Consider the following 14,690-nt stretch of genomic DNA (forward strand, 5'->3'; position numbering starts at 1 on the left):
AGAGCCAATCTGGCGGCTGGGCACGTGACCCGGGGCAGCCGGACTTCCGGCTTCCGCGGCGACGGGGCGGAAGCGCAGGGAGACGCAATCTGTGCCGTCGACGTTAGTCGCTGCCTTCGCTGCTAACGGTAATAACTCTTAGGTTGACTCTTCTTTACCCCCATCGCTACCCGCCCAGACCGTGGGCGTGGCTCGGGGCGAGGCTGACCGCGGCGGCGCGGAGACGCCCGATGACCCTTGAAGAAGGGACGCTCTCCGGCCGCGTCCGCACCTGTGACAGGGCGGCCCCTCCCTCCCTGCCTGCGGCGGCCCGGAGCCTCGAGAAAGGGGCGGAGCTCGGCCCGGCCTCCGGTCTCTGAGCGCCGCGCGCGCGCGCGCGCGCGCGCGCCCAGGCCCTCGCCAGCGCCTCGAGCTGCCCTTTCCTTACGTCACCTTCCTCTTTACTCGCTCTTCGTTCCTTCAAAATATGTGTTAACGTTTGCTATGTGCCAGTCACCGGCTAGGCCGTGGGGACCAAAGTGGGAAAAAACACGCGCCCCACCATGCCCTCGTGGAACTCACAGGCTGGTGGGGGAGGAAGACGTTAAGCAGAGAATCTCCGGAATAAATGTAAGATTACAACTTTGAGAAGGGCTAGAAAGGAGAAGTGTGTGTCCTACAAGAGCTAATACTAGAGGGGATCTGACTTAATTTGGGTGTCAGGGAAGGTTTCCCTGGGGAAGCAACGCTTGAGCTGCAAGGTGAGCAGGATTTATGAAGTATGCTAGGAGGGGTTAGGGTGCCAAGGCCTGGTGGCGTAGGGAACGTGGCCTGGAAGAAGCGGTGGACGGGAAATGTTCAAGCCTCTAAAACTGAAATCACACTCCTCAGTGCATAGCTAAATGTGACTTGCCTTATTAAAGAGCCAAGCCCCTGGAAAATTTTATGAGCCAGCTTTTCTTTCTATTGGAAGTAAATATTTGCCTTTGGCTTCTAACATGATTTCATGATATCTAAAACATACTGAGAAAGGTAAATATGTTCCCCTTAGCTTTGAAGTTACTAACTCTTACCATTTTAATTTTCTTTCAGTTCTGTTATGAGTTGCTAAAATCATGGTGAAATGTTGCTCGGCCATTGGATGTGCTTCCCGCTGTTTGCCAAATTCCAAGATAAAAGGACTCACATTTCACGTGTAAGATTTTGCTGTGGCTAAGCCTAGTTCTTTTGACCATAATAAAAAGCAAAAGACAATTCTACTTAAATCTTCAATTTTGAACTATAGTTCCCAAGTCCTTTTTAGTTAACTTTGAAGTGACAGTGACATGTTTACACTTTCATAATTTAGTATAAAAGTTTAAGATACATGCCAGGGTATCAGAGGCTGGTTAACAAAAATATCAAACTCACTTTTGCTAATATTATTACTTTGCATTTTAACATACCTGCAAAGAAATCCAGTGTTGTTTACATGTAGTTTACAGTCTGAGTGAAGGAAGGATCTTTGCCCAAATACATTCTGTTTAGAAACAGATCAAGCTTAAGGTGTAGAGAAAAAATATAAATTACAAGTTCAGACCAAGGGTTCTTTAGCTGTATTGCAGATAAATCAAGATGATCCGAATTTAGTGTTTTAGCCATTCTCCTGACAGCATAGGAAAGAAGGAGCAATAAGATTTAAGAATTACTCATTTGTTAAGGGTTTATTTTGCTGCTTTTGTGCCAGGCTCTGTGCTGTGTGCTAGAGAACAATCTGCTAACTGCTTTGCTAGCTAGGTATGAGGAAAACAAAAATGAGTGTGTGTATCCCATCTTATTCCAAAAAGGATTCGAACCAACTTGGAAAATTGGAAGAGATATGGTTATTGGTCTCCAGGTCTCTCAAAATAGTTCTAATCTCGAGAACTCTAAACTCTGCAGCTGTTCTCTGCATTCATTCACTAAGCATTTATAGACCTGTGCTGTATTAAATGGTATACTAAGGAATTTTCTGATGCTGACAGAAGAATGAAAGTACGAGAGGCTCTATTCATCTGGGGTAAATTCTGGATATCACTTCAGATAGGAAAAGGCCCAAGTGATATTCTTTATCATCTATAGATGAAGAAAAACCTTCAATTGTGGACCTTACTATAAGGTGTTAAATAACCATTGAAACTTGTTTTCTTTATAATATGAGAAAAATTGAAATTAGGGCCATAGGTCTGCAGCATGATTGGTAGGAAAATCTGACTATTAAAACTGAACTTTATGAAAGTATGAATCATGGTTCCCTGAATATTCCAGTTTGCGAGAATAATAACAAACTAGTTAAGGAATCAATTTAGTCACAGCCTTAATTCAAGTATATATCAATAGTGTTTAATTTTAAAATACTTTTTATATTTTTTTCTAGATTCCCCACAGATGAAAATGTCAAAAGAAAATGGGTACTAGCAATGAAAAGACTTGATGTGAATGCTGCGGGCATTTGGGAGCCTAAAAAAGGAGATGTGTTGTGTTCAAGGCACTTTAAGAAGACAGATTTTGACAGAAGTTCTCCAAATATTAAATTGAAACCTGGAGTCATACCTTCTATCTTTGATTCTCCATCTCACTTACAGGTTTGTTTATGAGATACTGCTTACCATCATTACTCACTTTTTATGGTATTATTGAAGAAGCTTCACTACTCTTGCTAACATTTTTATTGTTTGCATATTCATTTGAAGTCCATTCTTGGAGTTTTTAAATTTGTAAACTGCTGATTCAGCTTTTCTAATGTGTAGTGGGAGTATTTTGCCAGTAGGCACTCAGAAATATTTGTGCAATACTAAGGTTTGGTGAAGTGGACTGACTTTAGGAGTTGGCGTAACTCAAGATTTGTGTCCAGAAAATGGAGGTTAACGTAAGAGGATTGAACTGAAGTTCCAAGGTGACAGTCCTCCTCACACTGGAGCAAAAGTCAAGAGCAGAGCCACTAACAGAACCGGAGTATACTTTTAGAGCCACATACGTTCAAGTTTAAAGCCTAGGTAGGACTAAAAGGAAGAATACCACAAGCGATAAGAACAGGAGCAGGAAAGGAGAGAAGAGGTCAGAAAAAGAAAATGAAAGGATTGTATGAGTAAACTCTAGTTGAATTCCTTGTTTTTTCTCAGTGATATTAGTGTCATGGGTTGGCTGCTTCACCCTCAGTAACAGTCTTGACTTCATATACCTGAAGTGTATCTGTTTTGAGAAACTGCAGACTGACCAATTCCAATGCGGAAAATTCAGGGAGAACCCGTGGGTTCCCACAACAATAGTAATGAGCCTCCGTTGAAAGGTATCTGCTTCCTGACAACTGTCAACAAGGGAAGTAGTCCAGAAGAGTACCAGCTCCCGTGAGGTCTTGGTCACTTTCTACACTTGGTCAGATTCCAGTGCCTGAGTGGTCAGGTAGAGACTGCCTCACTTTCTTCCATATTAATAAACGTACAATATCTTGTGCAGTTTTCTCTAAAGGGTTTTTTTTCCCATAACAAGGTGTCATCTAGCTGTAATGTTAAGAAGACCTTAAGAAATGTAGGCATAATAAATCAAATAAACCGTAAATTACTAACTTGCAAAAGCTACTATTTATTTCCTTATAACAAAGACATCTTTAGTTATAGGAAATTAGATGATACAAGCAAAAAGAAAATAAAAATTAACGATAATCACATAATCCAGAGATAATACTGTTAATACTTTGATGTGTATCTTTCCAGTCATTTGTATGGGTATGTTTGTATATAAATTCATCTATATTTACATATTCTTACAAAAATAGAATTACACTGTAGATCCTTTTTCTTTTATTTGCTTCTCTCTTTTTTTTAACAACACTTATATAGTGCTTATTATGTGCCAGGCACTATTCTAAGCTATATATAGATATAGATATAGATATAGATATAAAACCTCATGTAGTGTTCACAACAACCATATAAGATAAATACTATCATTATTTTCATTTTATCACTTGAGGAAACTGAGGCCCAGAAAGCTGGAATACCTTCCCCAGGGTCACACAGTTATTAAATGGCAGAGACTGGATTTGAACTGGCATTTTGGTTCCAGGGTCCATTCTTAACTACTGTTTCCCATGATGTTAAATATTTTTCCAGAACAATGGCTTTCAAACTTTAGTCTACGTAAGAATTATCCAGGGAGCTTGTTTAAAATGCAGAATCTTGTGTCCCCCTTCCAGAGAATTTGATTCAGTAGTTTTGGGCTGGAGTCTAGGAGTCTGCACTTTTTTTTTCCTTTTTTTTTTTTGTGGGGAAGATTAGCCCTGAGCTAACATCTGTTGCCAGTCGTCCTCTTTTTGCTGAGGAAGATTGGCCCTGGGCTAATATCCGTGCCCACCTTCCTCTACTTTATATGGGACGCCGCCACAGCGTGGCTTGATAAGTGATGTGTTGGTCCGCACCCAGGATCCGAACCTGAGAACCCCAGGCCACTGAAGGAGTGGAGCACTGAACTTAACTGCTACGCCACTGGGCCGGCCCCTAGGAATCTGCACTTTTTAACCAGCACTCCACATGATTGTGTTGCAGATCTATGGATCACATCTTTAAGAGAAACCTGTATAGAATGTCAATTTTTTAAACTAAATTTTATATTGACATATGACATATATATAGAAAAGGGCACACATTATAAGTGTACAGAGCAATGAGTTTTCACAAAGTGAATACACTGATGTAACTCACCTCAGACTGAGATATAGAATGTTTTATCAGCACCCCAGAAGCCTCCCTTGTGCCATTTCCAGTCACTACACCACAAAGGTGATTACTATCCTGACTTGTATCGCTGTCAGTTATATAAATGGAGTCCTGCAGTATGTACTCTGGCTTCTTTAGCTCAACATTTTGTTTGCCTGATTCATCCATATTGTAGCCTGTGACAGTAGTCCATTTATTTTCTTTGCAATATAGTGTTCCATTGTGTAAATGAACTATAATTTCTCCATTCTACTGTTGATGAACATTTGGGTTTTTTTCACTTTGGGGCTATTATGAATGTTGCAACTATGAACATTTTTGTCCATGTTAGTTGGTGCACTTATGTACACATTTCTGCAGAGTGTATGTAGTCTTCTGTTAGAGGTGGAATTGCTGGGTTCTGGGGGTGTGTATGTTCACCTTGAGTAGATATTGCCATAGTTTTCCAAAGTGCTTCTGCCAATTTATAGTCCCACTCTCAGCATGTAAAAGTTCCTCTGGTTCCATATCTTTGCCAGTCCTTGGTGGTGTCCGTTTGATAGAACATTTTTAATGACCATATAGCAGTTAATCCTATGATTGAACAATAGTTTATGTAATCAGTCCTCACTACGATATATAGGTTATCATGTTTCACTATTTTATACAGCAGCTATAATGAACATTATTGTAGCTAAATCTTTGTACATATCCTTATTTCCTCAAAAAATTTTTCTGGAAATAAAATTGTTGGATCAAAATTATACACATTTTCAAGGCTTTTGCTTTTAATACAAATCTCCCAAAAGCCCACCAGCAATTCTACAGAATCCACCAATCTCCCCTACTAGCTATGCATAAAAGTGTCTGTCCGCCCTAATCCTCAGTATAAGCTATATTTTTAACCTTTGCTAAAATTGATAGGCAAAAATGGCATCCTAGTGTTTTAATTTCTTTGAATATTAGTTTCTACATTTTTTCATGTGTTTATTAGACATTTGAACTTCTTCTTTTGTGAATTAATTCAGGTCCTCTTCTGTTTTAATCTTTTTTGAGCTATTTTGAAAAAACACTGTCTATTGAAGATATGAGTCATTTAATTGCCATCTTTGTTGCAGTTACTTTTTGTTGTTTGTCTTTAGTTCTAATTATGCAGTTGGTTTGTTTTTTTTTTTTTGAAATTCAGACCTTTTTTTTTGGTGAGGCAGATCAGCCCTGACCTAACATCTGCCAACCCTCCTCTTTTTGCTGAGGAAGACTGGCCCTCAGCTAACATCCATGCCCATGCTCCTCCACTTTATATGGGACGCCACCACAGCACGGCCTGACAAGTGGTGCGTCAGTGCACACTTGGGATCTAAACCGGCAAACCCCGGGCCGCCGCAGCGGAGCACGTGCACCCAACAGCTTGTGCCACCAGGCCAGCCCCCCAGACCTTTTTTTAGTAGTAGTCACTTCTATATTTTCTCTTGAGTTGTCTGACTTGAGCCTTCTCCACCTTAAGATTATATAAATAGTCTCTGTTTTTTCCCTAGTTCCTTATGGTTTCATTTTTACACAAATTTTCAGTACATAGAATTTCATCATGGTTTATTATATATAAAGGATATAATTTTTTCTTAATTACTTCATTTTTACATGATTTATAGCCTCTCTTCACTTATTTAGAATGCCAAATTTTATCCTAAAGCCTTTTATCTACTTGATCTATTCCTAGATTTTTCTGTCTAGCCTTAAGAGAGTATCACGCCATTTCAACTATTGCACTGTGTAATATATTTTTAATAGCTGGTAGGGCATTTGCTCCCTCATTTTCTCTCTTCTTTTTTTAGGAAAATTTGTGTTTCCATATGAACTTTAGAGGTATTGGGAAGTTCTTTTAAAGTAATCATACTGGAATTTAAAATTTGCTGACTTTTAAAAGCAATTTCCATGAAAAGAAATATTGCAATAATTTTTCTACACAAAATTTAGAAGGAATAAAAATTTAAGAAAGGGCAGAAGTATCTACAATGATTGTTATTAACTATTCTTAACAGGGGAAAAGAGAAAAGCTTCATTGTAGAAAAAACTTCACTCTCAAAACCCTTCCAGTCACAAACCACAATCACCAGCTTGTTGGTGCTTCCTCATGTATTGAAGAATTCCAATCCCAGTTCATATTTGTAAGTAAAATTACTTACTGAGCTAATGTTGATGTTTTTAAGATGAATATGTCCTCTTCATTAGGATTGAACGAGGGGTTTAGGTGTCTGAGAATATTTTTTTAATATGTAATGTCCAAAAATAATATTGCTTCCCAGGGCCATTATAATTTGTATGTATGCAGCAATAATGTGGAGGTAGGTAATATTTTGGTTACATATTTAGTTCAAAGAATGATTTTGCAAGGATATTTCTACCAAGAAAATGCAATAATTATTTCCTCCTTTTAGGTACTATATTTTCTATATGGAACTATCTAATTAAAAAGGTTATGTCTTTAGGTTTTCTTGAAGAACAGTCATACACATACAGAGTATTTAAGCTTGCATTTATTTATTCATCTCATTGCCTGTTCATGTTAGAGCCAGGCCTGGAATCAGATCTGTTTTACTATCTTGATGACAATAACTTTATAGTAGTTCTTGACGTCAGGCAGTGTTATTCTTTCAACTTTGTTCTTTTTCAAAGTTGTTTTGGATATTCTAGGTCTTTTGCATTCTTATGTGAATTTTTAGAATCACTCTTTAACAATTTCTAACAATTTCTACAATTTCTGCTGGAATTTTGACTGGGATTGTATTGAATCCACTGATCCATTTGGGAAGAATTGACATCTTAATAAGATTCTTTTAAATCTTTCAACTCGTGAACTCATTATCTCTCTTCACTTAAGTATTTAACATCTCTCAACAATGTTTTGTAGTTCTCAGTGTATAGGTCTTTTAATTCATTTGTTAGATTTATCCCTAAGGATTTTATCATCTAAATGCTATTATAAATGGTATTGTTTTGTTTACTGCTAGTGTATGGAAATTCAATTGATTTTTATATTGATCTTAAATCTGGCAAACTTGCTAAACTCACATATTAATTATAAAAGCTTTTTTGTAGAGGCTATCAGGTTTTCTACATAGATAATCATTTTGTCTGTCATTAAAGACAGTTTTAATTCTACCTTGCCAATATGAATGCATTTCATTTCTTTTTCTTGCTTTATTGCACTGTCTTGAACCTCCAGGGCTTGCTCCTCATTTTAGGAGGAATGCACTCAGTCTTTCACCATTAAATATGATGTTAACTGTAGGTTTTTTTGTAAATGCCTTTTACCAGGTATCTTTTTCCACTCTTTTACTTTCAACCTATTTGTGTCTTTTTATCTTTGAAGTGCATTTTTTGTAGGCAGCATATACTTTTGGATCTTGATTTTTTTTTTTTAATCTAATCTGATAATGTCTGTCTTTTAATTGGGTTATTTAGACTATTTAACTTAATGTGATTGTCGATATGATTTGGTTTAAATCTGTCATCTTATTTGTTTCCTATTTGTTCCATTTGTTCTTTGTTCCCATTTTCTTTTTTTTCTGCTTTCTTTTGGATTGATTGAAATTTTTTATGATTCCATTTTGTCTCTTTATTTTTGAGTCGTTAGCTACAACTCTTTGTTTAATTTTAGTAGTTGCTTTTGGGTTTATTGCACACATCATTAATTTATCACAGGCTATATTCAAGTGCTATTATTTCACTTCACGTATAGTATAAGAATCTTACAACAGTACTTTCATTTCTCCTCTCCCAACCTTTGTGCTATTGCTGTCATACATTTTACTTTGACATGTGCTATAAACCCCACACTCCGTTGTTATTATTTTTGTTTAAACAGTAAATTATCTTTTAAAAAGATTTAAATAAGAAAAAAATCTGGTACATTACCCATGTAGTTGCCATTGTCAGGGCTTTTCATTCCTTTATGCAAGTCCATATTTCCATCTAGTATCATTCTGTCTGATGACTTAACATTTCTTACAGTGCAGCTATGCTGATGATGAATTCTTTCAGCTTTCATATATCTGAAAAAGTCATTAGTTAGTCTTCGTTTTGGAAAGATATTTTCACTAGGTATCAAATTCTAGATTGATAGTTTTTGGATTTTGAGGGGGTTTTTTAGTTCTTTAAAGATGTTCTGCCACTGTATTCTTACATGCATTGTTTCTAATGAAAAATCTGCTGTCATACTTATTTTTAGTCTCTTCTCTGTATCTAACATATCTTTCTTTCTCTGCTTTTAAGAATTTTTTTTTTCCAGTGGTTTTGAGTAATTTGATTGTAATGTACCTTAGTTTAGTTCTCTTCATGTTTCTTGTGCTTGGGATTTGTTGAGCTTCTTTATCTGTGGGTTTTTAGTTTTCACCAAACTTGCAAAAGTTTTGGCCATGATTTTTTCAAATATCTCTTTCTACCTCAACTTTTCTTTCCCCTCCTTTGAGGACTATAATTTCATGTGTATTAGTCTGAAGTTGTGCCAGTGCTCACTGATGCTCTGTTGATTTTTTGGTTTTTTCTTTTTTTTTTTTTTATATTCCCTTTTCTCTCTATAGTCCATTCTGAATAGTTCATATTGCTGTATCTTCACCTTCACTAGTCTTCTGAATTGTCTAATCTACCATTAATTCCCTCCAATGTATTTTTCACCTCACACTTTGTAGTTTTTAATAGTAGATCTTCTGTTTGATTCTTTTTATATCTTTCATGTCTCTTCTTAACTTTTTGAACATATAGAATACAGTTTTAATAACTTTGTTAATTCCCTTGGCTGCTGATTCTAACATTTGCTTCAGTTCTGGGTTGATTTCCATTGATTGGTTTATCTCTTATTATGGCTCGTATTTTCCTACTTCTTTGCATGCCTGGTAAATTTGTGTGTCACGCACAGTGGATTTTACTTTGCTGGATGCCAGATATTTTTGTTTCCTGTATTCTTGAGCTTTATTCTGGGGTACCATTAAGTCATTTGGAAACAGTTTGATCATTTTGGGTTTCGCTTTGTTAGACAGGACTAGAACAGTGCTCAGTCGAAGGCTATTTGTTCTCCACTACTGAGGCAAGACCGTTTTGTATACTCTACTCAATGCCACGACTCTTGAAATTTTCTAGTCTGGCTGGTGGGAATAGTGGCCATGCCCTATGAGCGCAGAGCACTCCGAACTTTTCTGGTCATTCTTTCCTCAGCTTTGAGCAGTTTCCTTACATGCATGCACTGATCTTATCCAGTGAAATACTCAAGGGGGAGTCTCTAAAGATCTCCTAAGAACCTTCTCTGTGCAGCTCTCTCCTCTCTAGTACCTTGCCTATGAACTGTAGCCACCTTGGTCTCCCTGGACGCTTTGCACTATCTCCTCAACTCAGTCTGCCAAGCTCTTCCTGGGTTTCCCCTCCTTGCACTGAAGCCTAGAAACTCTCTCGAGACAGTAAGCTGGAGTGGTCATAGGGCTCCCCTCTTTGCTTCCCATCTCTCTGCAATTGCTGTCTTCCATGCCTGATGCTCATTACCTTTAAACCTTTTTTTTTATGTCTTTTGGCCCTGTGTTGGTTTTTTTAGATAGGAGTCAGTCTAGTGTCTATTATTTCATCTTGGCTAGAAACAAAAGTTCTCTTCACTGATTTTAATATTAAATAACAGCTTTTCAAAATTATTTTATAGCACTTTATAAAATATGTCAGTGTTATTTTCCCTATTTTTCAATGGAAAAAAAGTATACCTGGCAAACGTAAGCATAACCGTAACAAATATTGAGAGAGCTTAAATTATCTCTTTAAAAATCTGAGACCAGAGTTCTCTCAAAATCCGTAACACCTAGCCTGAGGACCTGCTCCAGTGCTCCTTTCCTGTCACCCCTTATAAAGTGAAACATTCATCAAAATAAAGTAACTCAGTTAAAAGTTTACCAATCAAGTTTGTTTGACAGGTAAAAGTTAAACTTAGCAGCCCCACACTGAGAGAACAAAAGCTGTATAGTTGTTGCGAATGTCATGGTGTTCATAGCAGATAGCCACCCTCAGATGAGAAATGCTTCCCCTCCATGGGATCCTGCCCTCTTCGTGTAGGCCAAGCCTTAGACCAACAAGCGGCCCTAGGCTCTAGGAACACTGCTTGCACCCTGTCTTCTTCCTGTGTTGCTGAAACCTCCTCGTTTCACCAACTTAACCGTCTTCTCTAAGCATCGCAAATGGAAAAGCAGCAGCTGAGGCCTCGTTTCAGGCTTTTATCTAACTACTTGTCTGTCTGGTTTAATAACTTGGTGTTTATGTTTTTAGGAACATAGCTACAGTGTAATGGACAGCCCAAAGAAACTTAAGCATAAATTAGATCATGTGATCAGCGAGCTAGAGGATACCAAGAAAAGTCTGCGGAATGTTTTAGACCGAGAAAAACGTTTCCAAAAATCATTGAGGAAGACAATCAGGGAATTAAAGGATGAATGTCTCATCAGCCAAGAAACAGCAAATAGACTGGAAGCTTTCTGTTGGGAGTTTTGTCAGGAGAGCATAGAACGAGACTATTTCATGAAATGATTTCATGTTCTACCTAAAATTGGCATTGGTACAGCCTTTTAGAAAATAATTCTCACTTACTATCATTGAATAATATCCATCATTTAGAGTGTTTCTTTGGATCTTCTGCAGCATTATGCATTATAGTTGTTATCCAAAGACTTTTTTTGAAGACATGCAGAGATTTGTGCTGTTGTCGTATTTTTGTGTGACTTGTGACAATTATGTTTTTATAGACCTAAACTAGTGCCAGGTCACTATTGTAAAGTGTTAAAAGATAAAGTTCTGCAGGGCTAAGGGAATGATATCAAATCAGCCACAGTGAGCTGTAGTAGTAGGAACGGGATACTTCTTCGGTGGCATCAGATTTTTGGCTTCAAAGGAGTACTTTTACACATGTATGCTTTATGGTAAGTACGTTGAATTGTACTTTAAATGTATACTATAAAGCAGATTCATTTATAACACATGCCGATCTTGGATCCAATCCAAGGTGCTCTTGTTATCAGTAATACTAAAAGATCTTGTTCTAAGGCATCGCATAGTACTGACCCTGAGAACAGCATAAGGTGCAGAACTTCTGGCTTTTAAAGTTGTTCAGAGCCAAGTTAAGACGACCTCTGACAAGTTTTTCAGTACAGTACATGATTCCTCTCACTAGGAGCACGTTGATGTAAACCAGCATAGCTTTAAAAAAAATTTTTAAGGGTCATAAGTCTGATTTTTAAATGGTTAGTTACTCTGACAGTTCTTCTGAACATTTTGTTTCATGACTGTTATTTCATCATAAAGATATATCTTCAAAATGAATGCCAGTACTAGCTGAATACTTTCAATGCTGCTTGTATTTTGCAGAAAGTAATATTGCTGACATTTTAAAAAATACAAAATATAGAAGCAACCATTTAAAAATAATGTTATGGCTCTTCCAGTTGAAGTAGGAATTGGAGGAAAGGTTGCAATATTTTCCTTTAATTAGGAGAGTAGATTACTATCCAAGAGCTTTTATTGAGAGAATAGGTAAGGAAAACAGCAGCTTTAGAATAGCTTTTTACTGAATTTACAAAAGAATAACTCTTAGCTGTTTTCTGATTGATTCAAGTATCAGAAATTTAGGTTGTCTCCTAATTTCTTAGGCGAAGCAACTGAAATTGAGTCATCAATACTGTGGATTAGAATAAAAATTTCTAGCCCTAAGCCAGATTGTACTTTGAGGCACATGTACATTTATGAACCTCACTCAGATATCTATGCCAGAGTAGTTAGAATTTGAGTATCACTTATTTCAGTGTGTTAACTAGAAATGAACTGCATTTTGTGCTAAAATGTTCATTGTAATTTTATTTGTGTTATTAATATATCAGTAAGGATATTGTCACTTGAATTTTTTTTATATTTAAGAATTTTCTGTGTTAATGCATGTTATATTTTTATGTAGGATTCCAAACCTTCCCTCTAAATGGGATTTTACCCACATTTGAGAGGTCAGCATTATGCTAAGAAGAAATCACTGAGGTCATATCTTTTTACTGCCTTGAAAAACAAATCTTCTTAGCTACCCCTTATTTATTTTAGTTATTTCAAATTCATAGTGGACATTCTAATGGGAATTTGGATATGATCTTAGGTTTTATGGAGATTCTGTGATAGAGATGGAGACTTTTTCCCTCATGTTTTTTTTGAGTATAAATATTCAAGTCAGTGGACGGTAGAGAAAAGTAAGAGGATATATCCAATTCTATGGATCCAGTGTCTAAATTCTATTGTCCAGTGTCTGATTCTAGCTCTCCCTTGGCTGTTTAGAATAAATCAAGCCCAGGAGACCTTTCCAAGAGTCAAGTCCCAGTTTCTGCCACTGTCTCAGTTGCCACAGTGACTTTTACTACTTGTGTTCAGAGTGAACTCAGCCCTTGTCTTCTTTGTCATTGGTCTTAGTATCACAGAGAGAGAAATAACTGTGGGCAAAATATTGATATCATCAAGGACCCAGAGCTACCCATTTGCTCTTTTTTTTTTAATGGAGAAATGATTACCAGTAGAAATCAGGCATAAGGAATAGGGTCCTCCCCACCTGCCACCCCAAACAAATGCCTGGACACAGTATGTACCTCAGTCCACTGTTCCCAGAAATTCCAGCTCAGCCTGGGGGAGATCTGTCCTCTGCAGAGCAAAAGCAATCAGCCCCCATCCAGAGGTTCCTCAGGCCTCCAAGGCCAGCCTAAGGATTTCACTTTGCTTTAAAGCTTGGAGTGGCCTCTGGATCTTGGAACAAACCAATACACCAGTTCAACCTCAGCACCAAATCAGGTACGCAGGACTTGACATGGCATTTTTCTCCATATCAAGTTTAAATCTCTGGAAATAGACTTTGGTTGCTAAAGATAATCACAATTACACCATAGTCTTTGATTTGAGAAAAGATGAAATATATTAAAATATGTATTTTAGTTTTAATAAAAAGATAAAATTATTACAGAAATAATTAAGGGGTGAAGAATCCATTATATATTTGAAAAATAAAATATTTTCTCCAGTAATGTAGTCTGTGTGTTTTTTATACATTCAGTTATTCAATACAATAAGCAAAGAAAAATCAGGAGTACATATACAGTGGTTTTGCTTTAATTTCTTTCTTATTTTTTCCCTCCACCAATAATTCTAATATCACAGAGTCTGCTAAGTTAGAAGACCCAAGTGGCAGGCCTGTTTCCACACAATATGGACCTGCCATAGACCCCTTTCCTGCTTTGGGCCTCACTAAAAACTAGCAGCCTTGCCTGTCCCCAGAATAAAGCTGAGAACAGTATTCTTAGGTGTGAAATATGCTGCCTTCAGAACCCAAAGAAGCCTATTAGGCATTGTTCTTCCTTCTGCATAGCAGGAGATGCAAGTTGTACTAATTTGTCTTTTACTTCACAGGGGATGTCTTAGCGTGCCCCTCATCACTGGACACTCCTCCCCCAAAATTTTACTGATGTAGTAGGCCCCTAAACTTCATGGGTTTTATCTCACCCACGGGAGCACATGTACTTCTTTATCAAAGCCTCAGATTTACTAGTCACATCTTGCTCATCCCATTTAATTAACATAATCCATCAATATAGTGAACTAATTGATTTCCTGTAGAATGTCTATCTGGTCTGTCTCTTTTAATTATAATAGAAACAAGAGAGTTATAACATAATCTAGGCTGCTAACATAGCCTGTTGTTCATTCCATGTGAATGTGAACTGTTTCTGATCCTGTTTATAGGAATGGAAAAGCATGCACTCACCAGATCAGTGGTCACATACGAGGTACCCATAGTCATGTTAATTGGCTCTAGCAAGATATTACATCTGGCACACAGCTGTCATCAGGGCTACTACTTGGTTGAATTTGTCTTATTCCACTGTCATCTAAATTTTGCAGGAGCCAGAGTGGTGAATTAAATGGAGATATATTGGGAGCCACTGCTCTTATATC

At 37.3% G+C, this 14,690-nt stretch overlaps 1 protein-coding gene across 3 annotated transcripts; it reads left to right on the top strand.

The window, feature by feature from the left end:
• Nucleotides 1-43: 43 nt before the first annotated feature.
• THAP6 (THAP domain containing 6) lies at nt 44-13,756 on the top strand. 3 transcript variants are annotated; one of them, XM_058547266.1, is made up of 5 exons: nt 44-128; nt 1,072-1,174; nt 2,375-2,582; nt 6,731-6,856; nt 10,989-13,756. In XM_058547266.1, exons 2-5 carry the CDS (start codon nt 1,095-1,097, stop codon nt 11,244-11,246), a joined length of 672 nt encoding a protein of 223 aa, XP_058403249.1. In that variant the 5' UTR covers nt 44-128; nt 1,072-1,094; the 3' UTR covers nt 11,247-13,756. The 3 variants fall into 3 exon arrangements, with proteins under 3 accessions (XP_058403249.1, XP_058403251.1, XP_058403250.1); XM_058547267.1 differs by lacking the exon at nt 44-128 and adding an exon at nt 413-609; XM_058547268.1 differs by lacking the exon at nt 6,731-6,856.
• The last annotated feature ends 934 nt before the right edge of the window (nt 13,757-14,690 follow it).

The sequence above is a fragment of the Diceros bicornis genome, chromosome 8 (genome assembly GCF_020826845.1).
Source record: "Diceros bicornis minor isolate mBicDic1 chromosome 8, mDicBic1.mat.cur, whole genome shotgun sequence".
In the NCBI taxonomy this organism is placed as follows: Eukaryota; Metazoa; Chordata; class Mammalia; order Perissodactyla; family Rhinocerotidae; genus Diceros; species Diceros bicornis.